General features: G+C 34.1%; 1 protein-coding gene across 1 annotated transcript in view; it reads right to left on the reverse strand.

The window, feature by feature from the left end:
- The window catches only part of LOC145246567 (asparagine--tRNA ligase, cytoplasmic-like), a 76,099-nt gene that overhangs the window by 35,801 nt on the left and 18,195 nt on the right, over positions 1–22,103 (reverse strand). Inside the window, exon 2 of the mRNA XM_080108170.1 lies at positions 9,180–9,262. Within this exon, the coding sequence (XP_079964296.1) occupies positions 9,180–9,262 (83 nt within the window). The remainder of the gene's footprint in view (positions 1–9,179; positions 9,263–22,103) is intronic.

Below are 22,103 nucleotides of genomic sequence, written 5' to 3' on the forward strand. Positions count from 1 at the left end.
ATGATGATTAAAAAGCTCCATGCTCTTTTTGTAAAGATATGGAAGGCAGGGCATGTCTCACAAGATTATAAAGATTTAAGCACCTGTACAAGAATAAAGTAAAGAATATTTGTGATAATCATTGGGGGATATCACTCCTTTGCATTGCTGACAAAACCCTGGCTAAACTCATCCTAAATAGAATCATTAGGCATCTTGTGAATAAAATCTACTCTGAGTCACAGTGTTGTTTTTACTTGGGTTGTGGAACCATTGATATATTTTCACTCCGAAAATTTGAGAGAAACATCAGGAACTTTATATGGTGTTTTTCGACTTGATGAAAACCTTTGACACTGAACGGTGATGGTCTTTGAAAGGTTCTAAAGAAGGTTGACAAGCTTCTGGGTTTGATCTTTACTCCTGATCTGAAATGGAACACGTACATCAGGTCTGTTGGGAAAATGGTGGGCTCATTCTACCGCTCCAGAAGATATCTCACTACTGATGCAATTCTCTATCTGTATAAAAGCCAAGTACGTCCAAGGATGCAGTACTGCTGCCACATCTGGGCAGGAGCTGCTAAAAACAGCCTATTCTGCCTTGACAGAGTACAAAATAGACTTCGTGGTTTAGTGGGGGATGCCCTTTTCTCTTCCCTGCAGCCTCTCTCCCACAGAAGAGACGTTACGAGCCTGTCTTTGTTTTATCGTTATTTCCATGACAAGTGCTTGTCTGAGCTCCAATCTCTCGTCCCCCCTCGCCAATCTTTCACGAGAAACACCCGTCTGGCTGAAACTCAATAACTTTCCCCACTCTTTATCTGTGCCTAAATTCAAACGTAGATTCCATGAGCAGAGCTTCTTTCTCAGAAGTGCACGATTGTGGAACTCTCTTTCGTTTGCCTGTTTCCCACCTGACTACAACTTGGATGTCTTCAAATCCAACATAAACAAATTCCTGACAAACCGCCCCCTTAAGTAATACAGTCTATCAAATCTTCAATACTAATGATTACTACAATACTATCTCATTGATTACTGTACACGCAATAACCCTTATCTCTGAGTGGCCTCCGGGCCTTCATAAGTGGTGACCCCCATGTTAAAAAGAAAAAAAAAGGTTGGCATACCAGGAAATATGCTCAATGTGATTATCTCATTTCATGGGGGAATGAAGGCTATTATTGTGTCTAATGGCATGATATACTTTTCCATTATGTTGAGATATGCATTTAATGATATTGACACTGATGTCAAGTTTCAATTCTGGCTGCCTGGTGAGCTATTCAACCAGCAATGGTTCAAAGCCAGGACTTGTCTTTGTACCGAAATAATTTGTGATTTCCTCTTTGCTGACGATGTTGCTCTTGTAGCAACATCGTTTGAAGATGCAAAGTTCCTCCTTGATTACTTTGCGGTAGCATGTAAAGCATTTGGACTTACAATCAGTGGAAAAAAAGCAGAAGTAGTGCATCAACCCTGCCCAACTTCAAAGCAAGTCGGAGGTGTAAAACAGAACGCACTAGAACATAGATTTCCCAAAAGACAATTGAAGGTGGATGGTAAAACACTAAACTATGTCAAGTCGTTTTCTGAACTCTAAAGTTAATCATCACAGTGGGTCCCGAGATGATGAAATTATGAACAGGTTGCTAATTGCGCTTTTGGAAAGCGTCGTCAACATTTGTGGAACGAACGAGGTATTTAACTGGACACAAAAAACATTGACTATTGAGCTGTTGTTATTTCTATCCTCATGTACGGCTCTGAGTCTAGAACTCCATACAGACATTATATTTACGAACTGGATGTATTTTATAAAACTGTCTGCACTCAATCTGTGGCATTACCCTTTGAGAGAAAGTATCCAACGCTAAGCTTTTCACAAAGTGCAAGATTTCTAGATTGAGTCATTCCTTATTCAGTGCCAACTGTGGTGGACTAGTCATGTAGTTGTGTCAGAAATTTCATGAAAAATATCGAATAATTCCACCCAGTCTTTCCAAGCTTATAACTCCTCGAAAAATGTAATTCAAGCCCTACTTTTTTTTTTCAATTAAAAAGGAGCAAGGACCAAGGTTTCATTAAAAAAAAACAAAAAAAAACAAAACAAACAACATGTTTTTTTTAAAAAATGGTTTTAAACTTCGGACTTTACAGGTAAATTTCTAAAAAACACTACTTTTTTTTTTTAAATTTGAATATATTATTTATTGATCTTTTATCTTCAATTTGTGATATATAAAACTTTGGTGAGTAAATTAATTATTTACTTTTTAATAGACACTTGAAAATGGGGGGAGGGCGTGAATTTAAAAAAAAAAAACGTTTGTCTAAAATATTATATTTGGTTTATTGGAAAGAGCATAAAATTTCACATTGACACTGAAAATATCGTAAAAATTGAATCAATAGAAAAATTTTGATAGATTTTTAAAGTTTAAAAATTGAAAAATACTGAGCTTGTAAAATTCAATTAATTTCATTACTGTTTTTTAAAAAATAAAAAAATAATATTTCTATTACTTTTAAAACAACTTTATTAGTTTATTTTGGAAGTATAATCCATAAAGAAAATAAACAACCCACTTTTAACAGAGAAATTACGAGTTTTTTATATTTTATTCGTAGTTTCGTGTTAGGGGTGCCAAAAATTCCTACAAAAATTCTGATACACCTACTGGTCATGTCCTGAGAATGTCTGATGACAGGATACCAAACATTCTAATGCACAGTCAGTTGGACGGAAGGAAAAGGAATGTGGCGTGACTATTACTGTGGTATAAAGACAAATTAAAGAGCAATTCGTCTTCAATTGGTATCGCACACAGCAGTTGTAAGGAGGAGGTCTGTTTTCATTCTGACAGTTTGAATCATCTGCATGAAAAAAGAGAAAGAACTAAATGGTCAGCAGCCATAGCATCGACCGCATCACTGAATCCACACACTTGTACTATGTGTGGACTTGTTTGTAAGTCTCTTGCAGGACTTCAATGTCATCTGAGGCTGAAGCATAAATGAATTTAAACAAGTTGTTAGAACCTCATACGTCGAAATTGACGGAAAGAGTCCAATATATATAGTGTAGTATAATAATTCTTCAAATTCCAAACATCAAGTATTTTTTAGTTGGTTATTTATTGCCTTTCAAAAGGCATCCATTACAATATTGTTTCGTATTACAACTAACAAGTTTACAAAGTTATGATGCTCACTTTTAAAAACTTATAAAAACACCATTTTGGACAACTTACATGGTTCATGTAACCGACACACTCTGCCGTTCCTTCTCACTTACGAAGATTATATCTTACTGGTAGGGTGTTATTTGTGATGGCTATCAGTGTTGAAAAGATTTTTTGCAGTTAAAAGAAAGAAACTTAGATTAAATGTTACCACCCATTTATGAATCATTCCACTTCTGACTGAAGGTCACTCCCCCTCATGTCTCTTATACAGCATGGTGGCATCTTTTTTATTTTTATTTATTTATTTTTTACAAAGGAGTCACCACTTATTAAAGCCTAGGGACCACTCGAGAATAAGATTAATGAGTGTACAGTAGTCAATGGGACATCATATTAATCATTAGTAGTGGAAATTTGATAAATTGGATTAATTTAGGGGACGGCTCATCAAGAATTGTTCACATTGCACTTGAAGATGATCATATCATAGTCAGCTGGAAAGCAGGGAAACGGACGAAACTTCCACATGTGCGCAACTCTAAGAATGAAGCTTCGTTCATGGAATCTACGTTTAGGTTTAGGCACAGATAGAGTGGACAAAGTTATTGATAGTGGTTTCAGCTACACAAGTTTTTTTTGTGAAGGTTTGACAAGGGGAGGACCATAGATTGGAGCTCAGATGAGCACTTGCCATGAAAATAACGATAAAACAAAGAAAGGCTCACAACGTCTCTTCTGTGGGAAGGAGGTTTTAGGGAAGAGAAAAGAGCATCCCCCACTTGGCTACAATGTCTATTTCGAAGTCTGTCAAGGCAGGATAAAGGATTTCTAGCAGCTCCAGCCCAGATGTGGCAACAGTACTCCATCCTTGGACGTACTTGGCTCTTATACAGATGGAGAATTGCATCAGCAATGAGATATCTACTGGAGTGGTAGAATAATCCCACCATTTTTCCAGTGACCTTGTCAACAGATTTAATGTACGAGTTCAGGAGTAAAGGTCAGTAAAAGAATATGTTGTGGACCCAGGGAGAGTTACTTGGTTTGTCGTGAGGGTGTTTATGGACTGTTGTTATGTCCTGGCACAGCAATCTGCTCACTGGAGAATAAATACATAAACGATACAAACATTTGTTACATCAAAAGGTTCAATAGAGTTGATTTGACAGTGGCTATATATATATATATATATATATATATATATATATATAGATAGATAGATAGATAGAGAGAGAGAGAGCATTGTGACACAAATCAACAAATATGTATTAGGATTCATTTTCTCTCTTCAAGCAAAGATAAAATTCATTTCTAAGAGGCACCCCAGATCTAGAAAAGAACCATTTTGTTGCTTATCTAATAAGTTTTTTATCTTTACATATGATGAAATATGAGTACTTTGTTATGCAAGAAACTATAAAAAAAAAAAAAAAAAAATGGCTTTACGTTTGCATTTATTAACTTACACTTTATCTATTTAGACAGAATTATTTGAATTACTTGGACTGCAGTTCTCATTTTGATTTTGATTTTTCACAATATTTCAGTTGATGTAACCTCCGACCTCCACATATATTTTGTTGAACTTGAGAATCTTCCTGTTGAACACTTAGAAAAATCGATTTTATTTGCTTTAAAACAGTAAATATTTTAAAATATTAGAGGGGGGCGGGATTTAGTCCTATTAAAAACTATATTCCTGTAAGAATGGTCCTAAAATATATTTTCAATCAATATTTATTCCATAATTGCCCTACTTAGCGAAAACTGCCTTCTTTCTGTAGGCTTTTTTGTTGCCCCTTTTTTCTTAAATTTGATAAAAATCATTTCTCAGAAGATCCTCTGATCTAGAAAAGAACCCTATTGTTGCTTACCTAAAAAGGTTTTTATCTTTACATTTATCCATAAAATACTTTAGGTTTTAGAGGTGGGAAGGGATCACTGTCTGTTAATTGGAGAGAGACAATATGAACTGGTGTGTATGCTGTTTTTATAAACTTTGTAAATAGCAATAAAACATTGGAATTTGCTTAGGGTCAACCCATATTTTGACTGGACTATTTGTATTATGATTCATTTGTACTCTTGGAGCAAAGATAAAATTTCTAAGAGGAGCCCCTGATCTAGAAAAAAACATGTTGTTGCTTATCTAAAAAGTTTTTATCTTTACATATGTTGAAATATAAAATATTTTGTTATGCAAGAAACTCTAAGTAAATCTGTCGACCTAGTCCACAAATTCCAAAATTTCATCATGACAAGTTTCAAGAAAAAATACACGATTAAACCCGGTTCTCCAACTTCCAACGTAGACCCCTACTACCATGTCTCCTTCTCCAACATCAGGGGTCTTTGTTCTAACCTTCCAGAGGTTGAAACCCAATTACAGGAGACTAAACCAGACCTTTTATTTTTAAGTGAAACTGGCATTGGACAGGCTATTTCCCTAGATGAGTTTGCAATTTCAGGATACTCTAACTTAACTTCTAAATCTGACCCCCAAGATCGCCATGGGCATGGAATATGTGCCTATATTAAAGATAGCTTTCCATGTGGGAGGGACATCTCCAGGGAAGATCCTAACTTACTCTATATGTGCTTCTGGGTTGTTTTAGCTCACACTACTGCATTTATATTTACTCTCTATCGCCCCCACAACAGCGGAGTTACTATCTTTCAAAGCATATCTGAGAAAATTGACCAAGTCCTTTCTACTTATCCTTCAGCTAACATTCACGTATGTGGAGACTTCAATGTTCACAACGTCGAATGGTTGACCCACTCAAACAAGACCGATGATGAGGGGAGGTTCTGTCATGATTTCTCCATTGCCTATGACCTCACTCAGATTGTTCAGGAACCTACCCGTGTGCCCGATAATGACGGCCAGTATGCGAGCCTACTAGACCTTTTTCTCACAACTTGCCCTGAACTATGTTCAGTTTCTGTTCTGTCGCCTCTTGGATCTTCCGACCACTCTGTTGTATCAATTAAGATAAAAATGAAATGTAATAAGTCCCCAGACGTACCTCTTCATCGTACAGTATATCGATACACTAAGGCTGACTGGGATAGCTTCCGTACATTTATATCTGATCTACCTCTGCATTCCATGTTTAAAAAGGATGTGTCCTCTATAGTATTAGACCTAACTGAATGGTTAATTGTAGGTATTGACCATTTCATACCCTCTAAAAAGTTTCAGCAAAAACCTAACAGCCAGCCATGGTTCCCTCCAGAATGTGCTGCTGCCATTGCGCACAGAAATCACTTTTTCCACTGCTTCAAACGTAATAGATGTATGGAAACTAAAGCCGTTTTCAGGACTGCCAGCAACCATTGTAAGAAAGTAATAAGGAACGCAAGAGAGTTGTATGCTCAATCTGTTAAGTCCAAAGTAGCTGAGCAGCGGCTTGGTTCCCACCAGTTTTGGCAAATAGCAAACAGAATCCTGAACAGAAGCGTGTGCTCCATCCCAACTATTATCAATGGACCTGAGGTAATCTCGTCAGCATCAGACAAAGCCAAACTCTTTGTCAAGAACTTTGCAGCTAATTCTACCCTTTGCGACCAAGACCGCCAACCCCCAATATTTCCTCCTGTATCAGAAAACACGTTATGTGATATACGTATATCTGTACGTGATGTTGCCAAGCTAATCAAAAACCTTGATTCGAGTAAAGCAACTGGCCCTGATGGTATTCCAATTATAGTACTCAAAAAACTTCAACCTGAATTAGCGCCCATACTTACAAAACTGTTTAAACGTTGTCTTAAGGAGAATAGTTTCCCATTTCCCTGGAAAATCTCATCAGTATGCCCTGTATTTAAGAATTCAGGTGATCGCTCATCCCCCTCTCAGTATAGGCCAATAAGTCTCCTGTGCATCATGAGTAAGTTGCTAGAATCTGTGTTAAATACAGAAGTAATCAAACATCTCAACAAAAATAACCTTCTTAGTGACACTCAATATGGTTTCCGTTCTGCTAGATCTACAGCAGATGTCCTTACAGTTATATCGCATAGGATTAGCAAATCTCTCGACGGTGGCAATCTTTCTAGGGCAATTGCTCTTGACATATCTAAAGCCTTTGATAGGGTATGGCATAAAGGTTTACTTCATAAGATCGCTAGCTATGGTATAGCTGGAAAAGTCTTCTCAATTATTAAATCATTTCTTTCTGATAGGTTCATAAGAGTAGTAGTTGAGGGGCAAAAATCAGAAGCTCACAGTATTAATGCCGGTGTCCCTCAGGGATCCATCCTGGGCCCAACTCTTTTCCTGATCTACATTAATGATCTTCCAAATCATATCCTTACATCATTTGTAGACATTTATGCTGACGACACTACCATTTATGGTACCACATCTAAGACAGTAAACGACCAAGTTCTCTCCAATTCTCTCTCCTCTGATTTTGAGCACGTAGTACAATGGGGAAAGGAGTGGCTGGTTACTTTTAATGCATCTAAAACCAAGCTTCTCTCTTTACATCATCAACATTCTAATTCACATTTGTCATCAATTGAAATGAATGGCTCTCGTCTTCAGGAGGCCTCAAGTTTTGACAAGCTTCTGGGCTTGACCATTACTCCTGATCTTAAATGGAACACGTATATCAAATCTGTTGCCAAGGCCGCTGGAAAAATGGTGGGATCTTTCTATCGATCCAGTAGATATCTCACTGCTGATGCTATTCTCTACCTATATAAGAGCCAGGTACGTCCAAGGATGGAATACTGTTGCCACATCTGGGCAGGAGCTGCTAGAAAGGACTTGTCCTGCCTTGATAGAGTTCAAAATAGACTTCGTAGCCTCATAGGAGATGTCCTTTTCTCCTCCTTGCAACCTCTATCTCACAGAAGAGATGTTGCGAGTTTGTCTCTGATGTATCGTTATTTTCATGGAAAGTGTTCAACTGAGCTTCAATCTATGGTCCCCCCCCTCGCCAAACTTTCACAAGAAACACTCGTCTAGCTGTAAACACTATCAATAATTTCCCCCACTCTTTATCTGTGCCTAAACCTAAACGTAGATTCCATGAACAAAGCTTCTTTCTTAGAACTGCACGCCTGTGGAATTGTCTTCCGTTTTCCTGCTTTCCGGCTGACTACAATATGGTTGTGTTCAAGTCTAAAGTAAATAAGTTCTTGATGAGCCGTTCCATATAAGTTATTAAATTTACCAAATTTTCATTACTAATGATTACTATATTGACCAATTTCTACTGTACACTCTTTAACCCTTATCCTTGAGTGGCCTCTGGGCCTTGATAATGTGGTGATGCCTTTGTAAAAAAAAAAAAAAAAAAAAAAAAAAAAAAACTATAAATTAAAAAAGAATGGATCTATGTTTGCATTAATTAACTTTCCAAAGAAACACAGTCAGAAAATTAGTCAAAAACAGCTAATTTTGGTTTACCTACTCATTTGTGACATTTTGTGTCAAAAGAATTTAATACTAGCAGGGCCCTTATCCCGGCGTTGCCCACAATGGAATAAAAAAAGAATCATTTAACTATGAAAAAATAGTTGTAAAATACTTTAGCTTGAGGTTTTAGAGGTGGGTTACCATATGTTAAGGGGAAGGAGAGGGTTCTCATGCTTCTAAACAATGCAAACAAATACATGGCATGTTGTTTTGAAAAACTTTGTAAATAGCAATAAAAAATATATTCCAAAACATGCAGATTGATAGATTATCATTTCTTAAAATATTGAATTAAAGTTAAAATAATTTTTTATGGTCACACTCGTTCTATTCCCCCCTCCCCTCCATTCAACTTCTTTGAAACACTTACATGTAAACTGCTTGAAGGAATTTTTTTTTTTTAATTCAATATTTTAGGTGGGGGATCACTTTTCTTTATCAATTTAACACAATACGAATATCAGCTTCCTAGCAAATTAGCAGTAAATAGAGACATGTAATTAAAGACTAATTACATGTCTCTATTTACTCTGTCTAGTGACTTGTTAGTATATTTTCTAGAGAAAAGCGTGCACTTACCTGAAGAATGCTTTCAAAAGGCTTATCTTCGCTTCCATCACCCGAAGTGTCAGATCCAAATTTTTTGGATGTGTAAACAGTAACTATAGAAAAAAAAAAAAGAAAGAAATAAAAAGATAAAGAAAAACTTAAAAACAAAAAATGAAGTTTCTATATTGGAATCTTTCTCATATCTTAATGCATGAACAAGCTGAACATGCAAGGTCCTTCTCCATGAGTGAAAAATTTACTTTCACCGTGACTAATGTTTGTGCAAAATTTCAAAAAAGGTGTGGTCACTGAAAAAAGTGCAAATAAATGAATGGATGAATGATTTGGGGGGAAATTTTACACCTATAATGCCCCTTAAGTGGACAACCAGAGTTATCCCAGAAAATCCATTCTGGAAAAAATTTACTTTCACCATGACTAATGTTTGTGCAAAATTTAAAAAAAAAAAAATCCAAGGCGTAGTTATTGAGAAAAGTATGAACAAACGAACGGGAGTGAATTACTAGGCCCAATCCCTCCTTTGTTGGGGGACCAATAAAAAAATAAAATACAATCTTTATGGTGTTTGTACCAGTCACGTAACAAAGATCCCATATTCTAAAAGATCATGTAAATTGATCAAACAGTCTTTTTTTAAATAAGAAAATCAAACTTTATGACAAAGCTGCAGTGGGGTTAAAAATTCTAAGGGCAGACAACTCAACTAGCAAGATTTATGGACCGTGTTATGGTTACTAAAAATTATTAATCATTAAAAAAAAAAAAAAAAGAAAAAAAATCATAAAATTGATTATTTTAATAAAAACAAACAAAAAAAGACCTACTTAATAAATGTGTGTGATTTTTAGAATATGCCATTTTCATTCAGTGACGAGTATGTATCTTTTTTTTAGTGTAATTCTAAATAAGCACAAAACAAAGTTACTGTGAACTATCATACAGAGTTTTCTCCCTTGAAATCTTCAAGTACATACATATGTATACATATATTTATGCATATAGGGAAATATTTTTTATTCAATTACTAACAGTTCAGCCCGCCTTTGCTCAGACCTATGTACTGTTTATAACTTTATGTGCATATGTATATATATATTAAAAGTTTAACTCATGTCCAGGTAATCTACATTTAAAATTTCAAGTGTTTTGACCCAAAATTGGCGGAGGAGTTTGGTAGAGTCTACAAAAGTCAACTCTTTCAACTTTGACCTCTTGCCAGCCAAAAAACTGATTAAAAAGTTTATTGCATGTCTGAATACCCTTTATGTAAAATTTCAAATGTTTAGCCCCAAAATTGACTGGATAGTTTGTTAAAGACCACAAAGGTCAAATTTTTTTAAACTTTGACCCCTTGACAGCCAAATTTTTGACCAAAAACGATTAAAAAGCTTGCTCTATGTCTGAATACACTTTATGTAAAATTTCAAATGTTTAAACCAAGAATTGGTTGAGTAATTTGGTAGAGACTGCAGAGGCCAAATTTTAAAAAAATGTTGACCCTATTTTGACCCTTTAACATTTATCATTGAACTTTGACCCCTTGACAGTCAAATTTCTGGCCAAAAGCATTAAACAGATTTTCCCAAATCTCAATACCCCTTATGTCAAATCTCGAGTCTGTACACTGAAAATTGACAGAGTAGTTTGTAGGGAAATGTACACACACAGACAGACAATTTCAGTTTTATAGATATTTCACCTTTTATTTATATGAATTCTTTAATTTATGAAGCTCAATGTAACTACAGAGTATATAAAAAATGACAAAACATCTTGAAATTTGGTGTATAATATATATATATATTATATACACACACACACACACACACATATATATATATACATACATACACACACACATACGTGTGATTATATTCATATATGTATAACAAATGTATTTTAATGTCTGAAGAATAACTATTTTTGGAATATTTTTAAATGATATAATGCTTAAATTTGTTCAAATAGTTATGAAACAATTGTAACACCATATGATGTTCTCATTTCATAATATTGTTGTCTTGATTTTGCAAAAATATTATATGCATGCTTGATTATGAAAATCGATAATCATGATGGTTAATTAGTTGAGTCAATTAATATTGACTTTAATTTTATTGGTATATGAACATTAATAGAATTTTAATATATTAAAATTTGGGTTAAAAAATATTAATATCAGATTATATATATATATATATATATATATATATATATATATATAAGCGAGATAAAATACTGATAGAATTCAGATGAAAAATCCTGATAGATATTACTTCAAGTAATACTTTCAAGGTGATCCTAGCCAAAAAGGAAAAGCTTTATATTTAAGAATAGAGCAATATATAAGTTTCGTATATGTCTCTATCTGTTGTTTTTCTCAGAATTTAAAATTTAACCACAAAACTTTATATATATATATATATATATATATATATATATATATATATATATAGTCTTGGAAGTTTTTTAATCTTTAAAACTATATAAAAAACTTCTCTAATTTTTATACGTTTTATCATTCATTGGATAATTATATAGTCATTTAATCACCTGCAATCACTGTATCAACTTGCTTTCTCGGATTCACAATAGTCCTAATGTTATATATATATATATATATATATATATATATATTTGTTCATGAAATTGTGATTTTTTTTTTTACTGGGGAGTCACCACTTATCAAGGCCTGAAACCACTCGAGGATAAGGGTTAATGAATGTAAGATGGTAGTGTAATAATTGTTAATGATGTAAATTGGGTAGAACTGGATTATTTATGGGGACGGCTCAACAAGAACTAGTTTACATTAGATTTGAAGGTTACTATGCTGTATTCAACTGAGAAGCAGGCCAGTGGAACAGTGCTCCACAGGCGGGCAGTTCTGGGAAAGAAGCTCTGTTCATGGAATCTGCATTTAGATTTAGGCACAGATAGAGAGCAGGGAAATCGTATATAATAGTTGGAGTGAGTCGAGTGTTTTTTTATGAAAGTTTGGCGGGGGGGGCATAGATTGGAGTTCAGTGACTTTAAGTGTGTATTTTTCTTGCCTCCTGAAGGCCACTCAAAGTTAAGGGTTCATGAATGTAAGGTGGTAGTGTACTAATCGTTAATGGTGTAAATTGGGTAGAATTTGATTATAGGGATGGCTCAATAAGAACTTGTTTACACTGTATTTTAAAAAAAAACTTATTCCAAAATAAATGTATATAAAAATAACAAAAACATCAAACATTTTAGCATTCCCTTTTCAGTTTAATATTTTCTATCATAATCCGACTAAACAATATACTTATAATTTGAAGTTACCAGCGTGAAAATTAAACAAAAAATTCATTTTTTTATTTTTAGTCAACTCAGGGTACATAAATTTTAATATCTTTTTATTTTTGAATCAAACGGAACTTTTTTTTATATTTTATACAAACAAAATATTTCAAATTTATGCGGAGGTAAAACTATCGGTTTTAGTAGTTTAAAAAGAGAATACCTTCGCATGTAGATACAGTGTTTGAAGCAACGGCAACCTTCATAGAAATGATGACTAACATTAATAATCTGGTTCACAAACCTAAATTATTTTAAGTAGTAGGTAGGCTCTGCGTATTGCCTAGCTTTCACACTCCTTTGTCTAGTAACCAAGTGCAAAAGTACAGCCAGAGATTCAGCAGAGATGCCAGATGTTGTTAGAAGCATCATGTCATTTTTGTAGATAGTTGTAATATTTTATGCCATATTTCACAGTTCAAAATCTCACACTCGACAATTTTTTTAATGGTGGTGATGATTCCAATGCTCAAAAGATCAAAAGTTGAGGTTGTGATGAAGGGGTCAAACAAGGCTCCAGGTCTGTCAGACATTTTGATTTTCTTTATCAACAGAAATCTTTTATCAATTCCGATACAATATTCAAAAGAAATTGTTCACAATAATTTCAAACCCAAAACAAAATAAAATCCAAACAGTGGGGAAACATTTTTTTTATAAAGTACAAAATAAATAAAACTGAAAACTATACATTTTAGGGTGGGATCAAATTTTTAGACCACCTGGTATTGTCTGGTCGTAACATGTGCAGAATATCATATTTTAATTAATGCAGAATTCTTATTTATTATAAATAATGTTAACAAATTCCTAATGAACCGCCCCCTTAAGTAAACATTTCAGCAAATCTCCTCACTGACGTAATGTACTTGCAATAACCCTTATCCCTGAGTGGCTTCCGGGCCTTGATAAGTGGTGATCACTGTGTAAAAAAAAAATAGAAATTCCATAGATTTAAGCATAATGTTAAATTCCTTAAGTAAAAAAAAAAAAAACAGAAACAAAGAAACTGAGACATGTGCATGTGAATAGGGTCATTTCGTGTCAAATCATCCAGAAATATGGGATTTTCAAACCCATATCCCCAGATCTGGCTGTAGTTTGCACTGCAAATAGACAATATAGGAACTAAGAAATCCTGAAAATTTGAGCACATAACTCCAAGCGGTTTCCGATTTAGAGCATTTTTTGTTTTGGCATTAGTCGCATAATGTGACACCTGGGTGACAATTTTGTGATGTCATTTCTTTGAATATTTTCTGACTGAAAGATCGTATGGCCTTCAGGTAAGTTTTTGAACTCAAGGAATCCAAAACTGACATATTTTCTCCAAACTGAAACCATATAGAGATATTAAGGGTTTTTGGATTTTTCCACACGGATTATTTGACACGGAATGATCCAATGTTTTTTTTAAACAGTTCACTTATGTAAAAATAAAATACTCGAGCTGAGATAGAAGCCAAAACCTAAAGACTGTGAGTCAAGTATGATAACCATTAGGCCAGCTTGACACGGCTTTTAAATAGTGTTTTCAAACCTACTTATTCTTAACATAAGCAATCTGTCATGTGAACGAGTCATGCATGCCCATTCATGAAACAGTTGACAAACAGCTAAAAAGCTGATGACCCCTACATATCAATTTTTCAATTTTGACTCCTTAGCAGCCTCTTTTTTCTGGATGAAAACCTATTAAAAAATTTTCCACATGTCTGAATAACCTATATACCAAATTTCAAGTCTATAAATAAAAAATTGGTTGAGTATATAAGTTGAGAAGTGTCCTCACACACATTCTCACTTATATATATCACGCACCAAGTCAAATTATGTTAACATTAGTATATAAGAAAAATCATTTATTGTATTTATTCATTTATGTGTACTGAACATTCGACAGCTGTTCACGATCACAATTGATGCACAAAAACCAGTACAATGTCTTGACACATATTTCATGAGTCACGTTTAACATTGCACCTTTTATAGTTTAATCTATGGCAAATGTAAACCCTGTAAATTGTTAGCAATTATGACTCATCCTTTATCTTCTTCTCTATATGAATAAAATGAACTCATTTTTTCCCCATCTTAGTTTGACCTTAATAAGATTAAAAATTGAGACATTACATGCAAATCTATTACACACAGGCTGCAGCACAATATCTGAGGTGTGTTATAGGCATATTAGCTTTCCATAATGTCACTGATCGTAGATTCCTATATTTCATCTGGTGAGAGTTCTCTGCAAAAATCGCTTAGGATCAATGGGAGTAGTAAGCTCTTCTCTATTAGATTCCTCCTTCCACCGCCACCCATTTACACCAGACTTGACCGTTCACAGTAGAAAATTACGAGAAAACACCGGCTTGCGTTCATAGTTGCTTAAAAAAAGTGGATTTGCATACAGCTATTCTAACGGTTACTTATTCCATTTTTTTTAGGTTTTTTTTTTTTTTTTTACATTTTTTTTAATACTTTTTTTATTTATTTATTGTTCTTTTTCATTTATTACCTAATCCAATGGGTATTTACGCCATCTTTCCCTTTTTTTGGTTTTTATTTTATTGTTTTTTTTTTCTCATTATCGTTTACAGTTTACACAGAGAAAATCGTGGGGATAAATACAGCTAGGCATCGTTCGCAGCATGATCATCGCGAACGTTCGATTGCAATATCCCGTTTAAATGGGAAGCTGGTTTCCGCCCCCATCATCTTCGGAAAGCCAAAACTGACCCGCATTTAAACAAAGTAAACAAGCGGCAAAAGACTGTTCTGCAGTAATTTTTAAAAAATGACATGTCATCGTAACGACCCTGCGATGACCTCATTAAGCGGCCAACTGTCAATCAAACATCTGGGAGTTTTTAACCCTTAATTTAACACGCTTCTTAATTCCTAGATGGTTGCCTATTTTTCCCCCTTTCGTTTCCACCTTCGCGTCAAGGCTTTGAGGTTCAATCAGATTTTCCTACTAAAACTTCCATTTTTTCTTTTAACGTTTTTTTTTTTAACACACACACCTGCAAACACACGGGCAACGCCGGGTACCCACCGCTAATATATATATATATATATAATCTAATGTTATTGTTTTCCAGAGGTTAAGTAACAAATGAAGTTTAACAAGGTTAATGCAAGAAGTAGAGCAGGGTACACTCTTTATTTGTCTTTACATAAGCAGTAATATGTTGCTACACAGTCATGAGCATGTTTCAGTCAGCTACTTACCAGTAATTAGAGGCCTCTTTAGGCAACACAGCTTATACGAAAGCAAAATTTGCAAACATTGCTTTCGTATAAGCTGTATCGCCTAAAGAGGCTTCTAGTTACTGGTAAGTAGCTGACTGAAACATGCTCATGACTGTGTGGTAACATATTACTGCTTATGTAAAAACAAATAAAGTGTGTGTGTGTGTATATATAGCGTGTCTGGAGGTGATGAAAAAAATCCAATAAAATGCTCGATCGTGGATGTGAGAGCTGAAGATACAATATTTATTACGACACTATAAATGCGTATTTCAAAATCGTACCATTGGTTTCATTACGCCGAATAAACCATAAGAGGTTGGAAAGAATCAGCGTAAATTCATCAGCGACATTGAAAAACTGAAAACAAGGTGAAGTGAACAGAGAAAAAAAACGTTGAGCGTAACGTAAATATCAACGCCAACAGATTATGATTATGGAAGGAAGAAAGCGTGTGTGTGTATAAGTGTATGAGTGTGTATGTGTGGGAGAGAGAGAGGGAGTGTATGTGTGTGTATGTATGCGTGTGCGCCCACGCGTGTGTATATATGTATGTTTAGCGCGATGGGGGGGTGTTATGGAAAAACCTCTCTGAAAGGTAAATGTCCTGTTTAAACGAACACATAACCTCATATAAATAAGGGTACGACAATTAAGGGCAATAAATGTATACTGAAATAAAGCATGAATGTATTAATTTAAATATAATTTAGGATGGAACTAAAATAAAAAGTAAAGATAAAATATAAATAATAAAAAATAAATAATAAATAAAACTTTAAAAGAATTATTAATTTTTAAAAAAATTATTAAATTTTAAATTCAAGGGAGAAATTTAAAATAATTAAAAATAAGGTAATTTTTAATAATTTATCTAATAGTAAATGACACTTAAGGACTATCAGCACATATATATATGTGTGTATATTTATAATATATACACATAATAATGATAAAAATAATAATGATAAAATATAATAATAATATTGATGATATTGATAATATAATAAAGTAAAAAATAAAGAAATAAAATATTAAGGTAAAAAAGATCATAAAGTATAAATAAAAATCAAGTAAAAATAATAATATCATTAATATTAATATAATAACAATAGTTATAACAATATTATAAACAGTAAATGTATATATAAATAAACTAGGGGGGGGAAGAAGAAATGGATTGATTTCAAGGTACTAAAAAAAAGTAAAAGAATGGGGGTAAAATTACGTAATCTGGTAAGAGAAATGGAAAGGTTGCGAGGGCCGGGGGGGGGGGGAAGTAACAGCTTCATAAAGGGTTATCCTTATTATCGGGGGGGGGGGGGGCTTATATGGTTAAGGAAAGGAGGTTAGGTAGCTAAGAAGGCTGAGATATGACTTAAAAGAGGGTTGGTTTGGAGTTTAGAATGAGAGGTGAATGCGGTATTTAGGCGTCTTTGTGTTAATTAGGGTATGTATAGGTTAAGTTATGCTGTTGTTAGGCCATTTGGCAAGTAGGAATTTCCTTTTGTGGGGACATTGTCTGAAGATCTCATTTTTAATGTTCATACAGGCTATGGATGGGTTATTGATAGCCTGAAGAATCCTATATTTTTCGGTGGTTCAAAGTGGACAGATCTTGGAGGTTGGGTCATAAGATTTTTTAACATCAATGATCGACCATTTTATTTTATATGAAGTGTTAGATTCTTTAAGCGACCAAATCTTATTTATATATACGAGGGCAACAAATTCGTTCTCGAATATTGCCATTACTTGATATAGCATTTAAAAAATTGAAACATGAAGACAGATCAGCAATTAGCTGCAACGAAAGTGTCTTTTAAGCCCTGCAAAACTCTGGCATTCTTTGGCACACATGGTGCAGACATGAGCGCCACTAGCAGCACGTGCTTGATGGTCACTTCTATCAACATTCAAATGCTGTTTCAAACCGCCTGCTGTTTTGCATGTCCGTCCGCAGTTGACACAAGTTAGATCTGGCAACACAAGACTGGTTTGTGGCCCATTGCACTCATGAGCAGTCTGGTGGCTTATCAGCCCAGCTCTGCTCAGACATAATTTCCCGCACGCCTCACACTCTAGACCAATTTTGCGCCCCAGCTCATCAACTGCTTCTTGCACATTCCCTTTCCGAATATCACGCTTCAGTTGTTCATACTGGGTTCGATCCGTCTCGCAAGGCCTTTCTCCACTCTCCACAATCCAAAGCAAGACTCTTCCAGGTTTTCTCATCCATCTCACACTTTTTCAAATTGAACCTCAAACAAGCTTTGAACCTCATTTTAGGCTTTTGAACCAGATGTCTTCCCTCGGCAAGCTCACTATAAACGAGGTTGTTTGGGAAGCTGACTATCTGATATCCTTACCACATGACCACTCCATCTCAGTTTATGTTTGATAATAAGAGCGTCAATGCTTAGACATTGGGTCCGTTCAAGAACCTCAACATCACTGACATACATTTGCCAGTACACACCTAAGATTTGTCGTAGGCACATCTGGTGAAACCGCTGAAGATGTCTCAAATGTTTCCTGTATGTTGGTCAAGTCTCTCTCTCTCTCTCTCACACACACACACACACACACACACACACACACACACACACACACACACGGTGCCTTCAATAAGTTTTCAGATATTTTTGTACCAGCTTTGAAAATAATCATAAACTCTTGAAAATTCTTTGTTATTGCTATATATCCTATGAAATGACCGACCAATTTTTATGATTTCAGGTTTAAATAAACAGCTATAGCAGGAATTGTCACAGTTGGTGGATTTCAAAAATGCAATCTGGACATGGACTTTAGAAGAATGATATGCAATAAAATTCTGTTTTAAACTTGGAAAAAATGCTACAAAAACATATGGAATGCTTCAGACTGTTTTTGGACAATCTTGCATGAATCGAGCATCAGTTTTTGAGTGGCATAAGAGATTTAAGGAAGGCAAGGAGTCTGTGAGGGATGATGAGAGATGTGGGAGGAATAAGAAATTCAGAGCACCAGAGTTGATTGGCCAAATAAAAAATTTCATGGATAAGGACCATCGTATGTTTACATGAGACAATAAGTGCACAGTTTGATGTCTGTGTGAGAACCGTATACACAATTATTTGTGAGGAACTGAATACGCAGAAGATTTGTGCGAAGTTTGTCCCAAGAGCGCAGTCAACAACTCCATCCTTGTCACGGACTATTTGACCAAGATGGGCATCAAGACAGTTCCTCCCCCTCCCTATAGTCCAGACTTTGCTCCCCGTGACTTTTGGTTATTCCCTAAGCTCAAGGAAAACCTTATAGGCTATCCTTAGGAGACAGTTGAGAATATGATAGAGTCTGTGACGAGGATCATTGACACGCGCACACAAGAGACTTCCATGAGGCCTTCTAAACGTTGTTGGAACAGTACAAGTGCATTACAGCCAGAAGAGATTAGTTTGAACGAGACTAGAGTTTCATGTGTGTACTATCAATAAAAGTGCCCATACGAAAAAAATCTAGAAACTTATTGAAGGCATCTCATATATATTTTAAAAGATGAGGAATAAACGTTACATAGAACTTTATTGTATCGTCAGGTCAATGAGGATGAAAATGAGAAAGAACCTCTTTAAGTTATATATATAATTATATATATATACGAGCAAACAATTAATAAAACATGTTAAAAAACACTTTAAGTATTTATTTCTTCGAAACTCCGTGGATTAAGGACTATCCACTTATCTAGTGTTTCCTTTTCAGATTAAATATGTTTTTAACTTATTTCAAAGTGTTTTTTTAACATGTTTTATTAATTGTTTGCTCGTATTATAAGTTCTATTTCCTATTTGGTTTTATTGAGCTTTTACATCTGGTTGAGATAATTTTATAAATATTAATTCTTTAATATTTATAATATACTTTAATTTTACCATCTTGGATCATTTTGGTAAATTTAATTGTAATTTTTATTTTATATATATATATATATATATATATATATTATATATATATTATATATATATATTTCTTATGCTAATACTAGAGCTAATACTCTATTAATTATAATATTGTACACAATATATAGTAGTGATTTCAAAAGTTTTTAAAAGATATATATGATTTGGGTGCCATCAGCTAGAATCAAAACCAAAACATTTAGCTCTAGCGGTATTCACTAACATATGAGCTAAGGACATGTTGATATGAAAACTTGAAAAATTAACACAGTTAAATGCATAAATGTATATTTGTGCATGCACGGAGGATACAAATGAAATAAACTTATGCCTGCCAAGTTCCAATTTTGATCGCTTAACAGTTATTTTTCTGGTTAAAAACAAAATCAAATTTCTTCCATAGGTCCAAATATCCTATATACAAAGTCTGCAGAGTAAAAATCAACAGTTTGGTAGAAAAGCACACCATCTATCAAATCATTTTTTGTAATTTTTGGAATTCATACTAATTTCACCAGGATACATAAGCATGTAGTGTTTTCACCTGAAATGCGTTAGTTTAAAAGATCACTAATGCAGACAAGCACTTAATTTGGATATTTCCAGCTGTCCTGTTCTTTTATTAAAAGTTGTATTTTTTTATAAAAGGTGTTTGAATATGCAACTTTTATGAAAAACTAAACATTTTCAACTTTCATAAATTCCAAATGTTATAAAAACAATCCTATTTAGATAAAGTAAAGTTAAAAAATATTTTTTTCTAAATATGAAATGTCAACTTTGTTTTGATTGATCTGTCAAAATATCTTGTCATTTAGTAAAAGACGAATAATCTAAACATTACTCGGAAATGAATGGGCACTCTGAATCAAAATAATATCATTTTATCTCTACAATTATATAAATGCAACTTTGTGTGTTGGAGTTCGTTCCTTATAGACTTCGAAATGGCTGAACAGATTTTCTTTAAAATTTACAGAACTTTACCGTATAAATCTGGGAGTGATCTTAAGTTTTGTCGCAGATTACCCCTAATAATCGATACCATTATTTTAATTTATCTACAATCGACAGATATTTTTTCCATGTCGTCGCTTAGCAACAATGATAGAACAACAGGCCGTGAAAATTCTACTGTGGGTAAGTTGATAGCATGTTTTCTTTCTTTTTTTTTTTTTTTTGTATGACGTGGTCTGGAGGTTCAAACTGCACATAAATTTCTTAATTTCTTTTTCATGAACTGAAAAGAATTTTATAAGACTTGAAAATTTACATATTCTTTTTTTTTTTTTTGCATGACATTGTCTGTAGGTTTGAAACCCGCACATAAATTTCTTGTTTTTTTTTTTTGTTAACTGAAAAGAAGTTTATATAAAAGAATTTTATAAAAGAAACAGTAGGTTCTCTAGAATGCAATGTAATATAACACAGATTTTGGACTAAGTTACTGCATGGAGGCATGTGAAGCTTCCTTCTGAGCAATTTCAAGGATTTCGATGACAATAAAAATATAGGAGTGTGAAATATTCGTTGATCATCATTCAATCTTGGGCAATGTCGGGTCTACCTGCTAGTATAATAATAAATACGAAATCTGCATGAATTAAAATATCATATTTAAGCGTATTTTACGACCAGGCAATTCCAGGCAGCCTGCTAGTTATAATAAGAAAAGACAAAAACAAATGGTCTTTTGTTTGGAGAGAAAAAAAGCTCAATACTTTTCATTTCAGTTGTTTCTAGGAAAAACATTTCTAAATCCAAATTGAAATGAAACTTTCGATGGTTGTCATATTTTATCACACAGGAAAACATTCTTTGTATTTATTCATGGACATCAACTTCTCAAGTAGCTTTTCTATCAAGGACATAGGTTTTCCTTTTTGTGATATTAGAAACAAGTTCTGTAATAAAAGGCATGTTAAACCTTTGTCGTTACTAACCAGTAGAACATAACCACTGTCGATCAAGGGAAGAGTCTATCAGGCATGCGCATGCAGCGATTATGTATGGAAGTAAAATCTGGTCAGTGAGGATTAAGGACATGTGTTGCATGGATAGAAATGATATGAGAATGATATAATGGATGTGTAATGAGAATCTTAAAAACTGGCTTAGATCTGATGAGGGATGAGTAAAGACCTGGCCAGAGATAGGATAGTTTGGAAGTTAACTTCTAAAAACCGTCCAATTCATCCTAGCATGTAAAATGGACATTCTGCTCTGCCATGGGTCAATGTGGATAATTCTAGTAATAATTTTGAGGATTGTAAACCTATTCTTGTTTTATATGTGTAGTTTTACTGCTTACTACTACTATATATAAAATTCAAAATGGCGTGACATATCAGGTATTTCCAGTTTCTCTTCCAATTTTTGGATTTTTAATAATGTCAAAACG

The sequence above is a fragment of the Euprymna scolopes genome, chromosome 24, assembly GCF_053919585.1.
Source record: "Euprymna scolopes isolate OS-2025 chromosome 24, ASM5391958v1, whole genome shotgun sequence".
NCBI classification, from domain to species: domain Eukaryota; kingdom Metazoa; phylum Mollusca; class Cephalopoda; order Sepiida; family Sepiolidae; genus Euprymna; species Euprymna scolopes.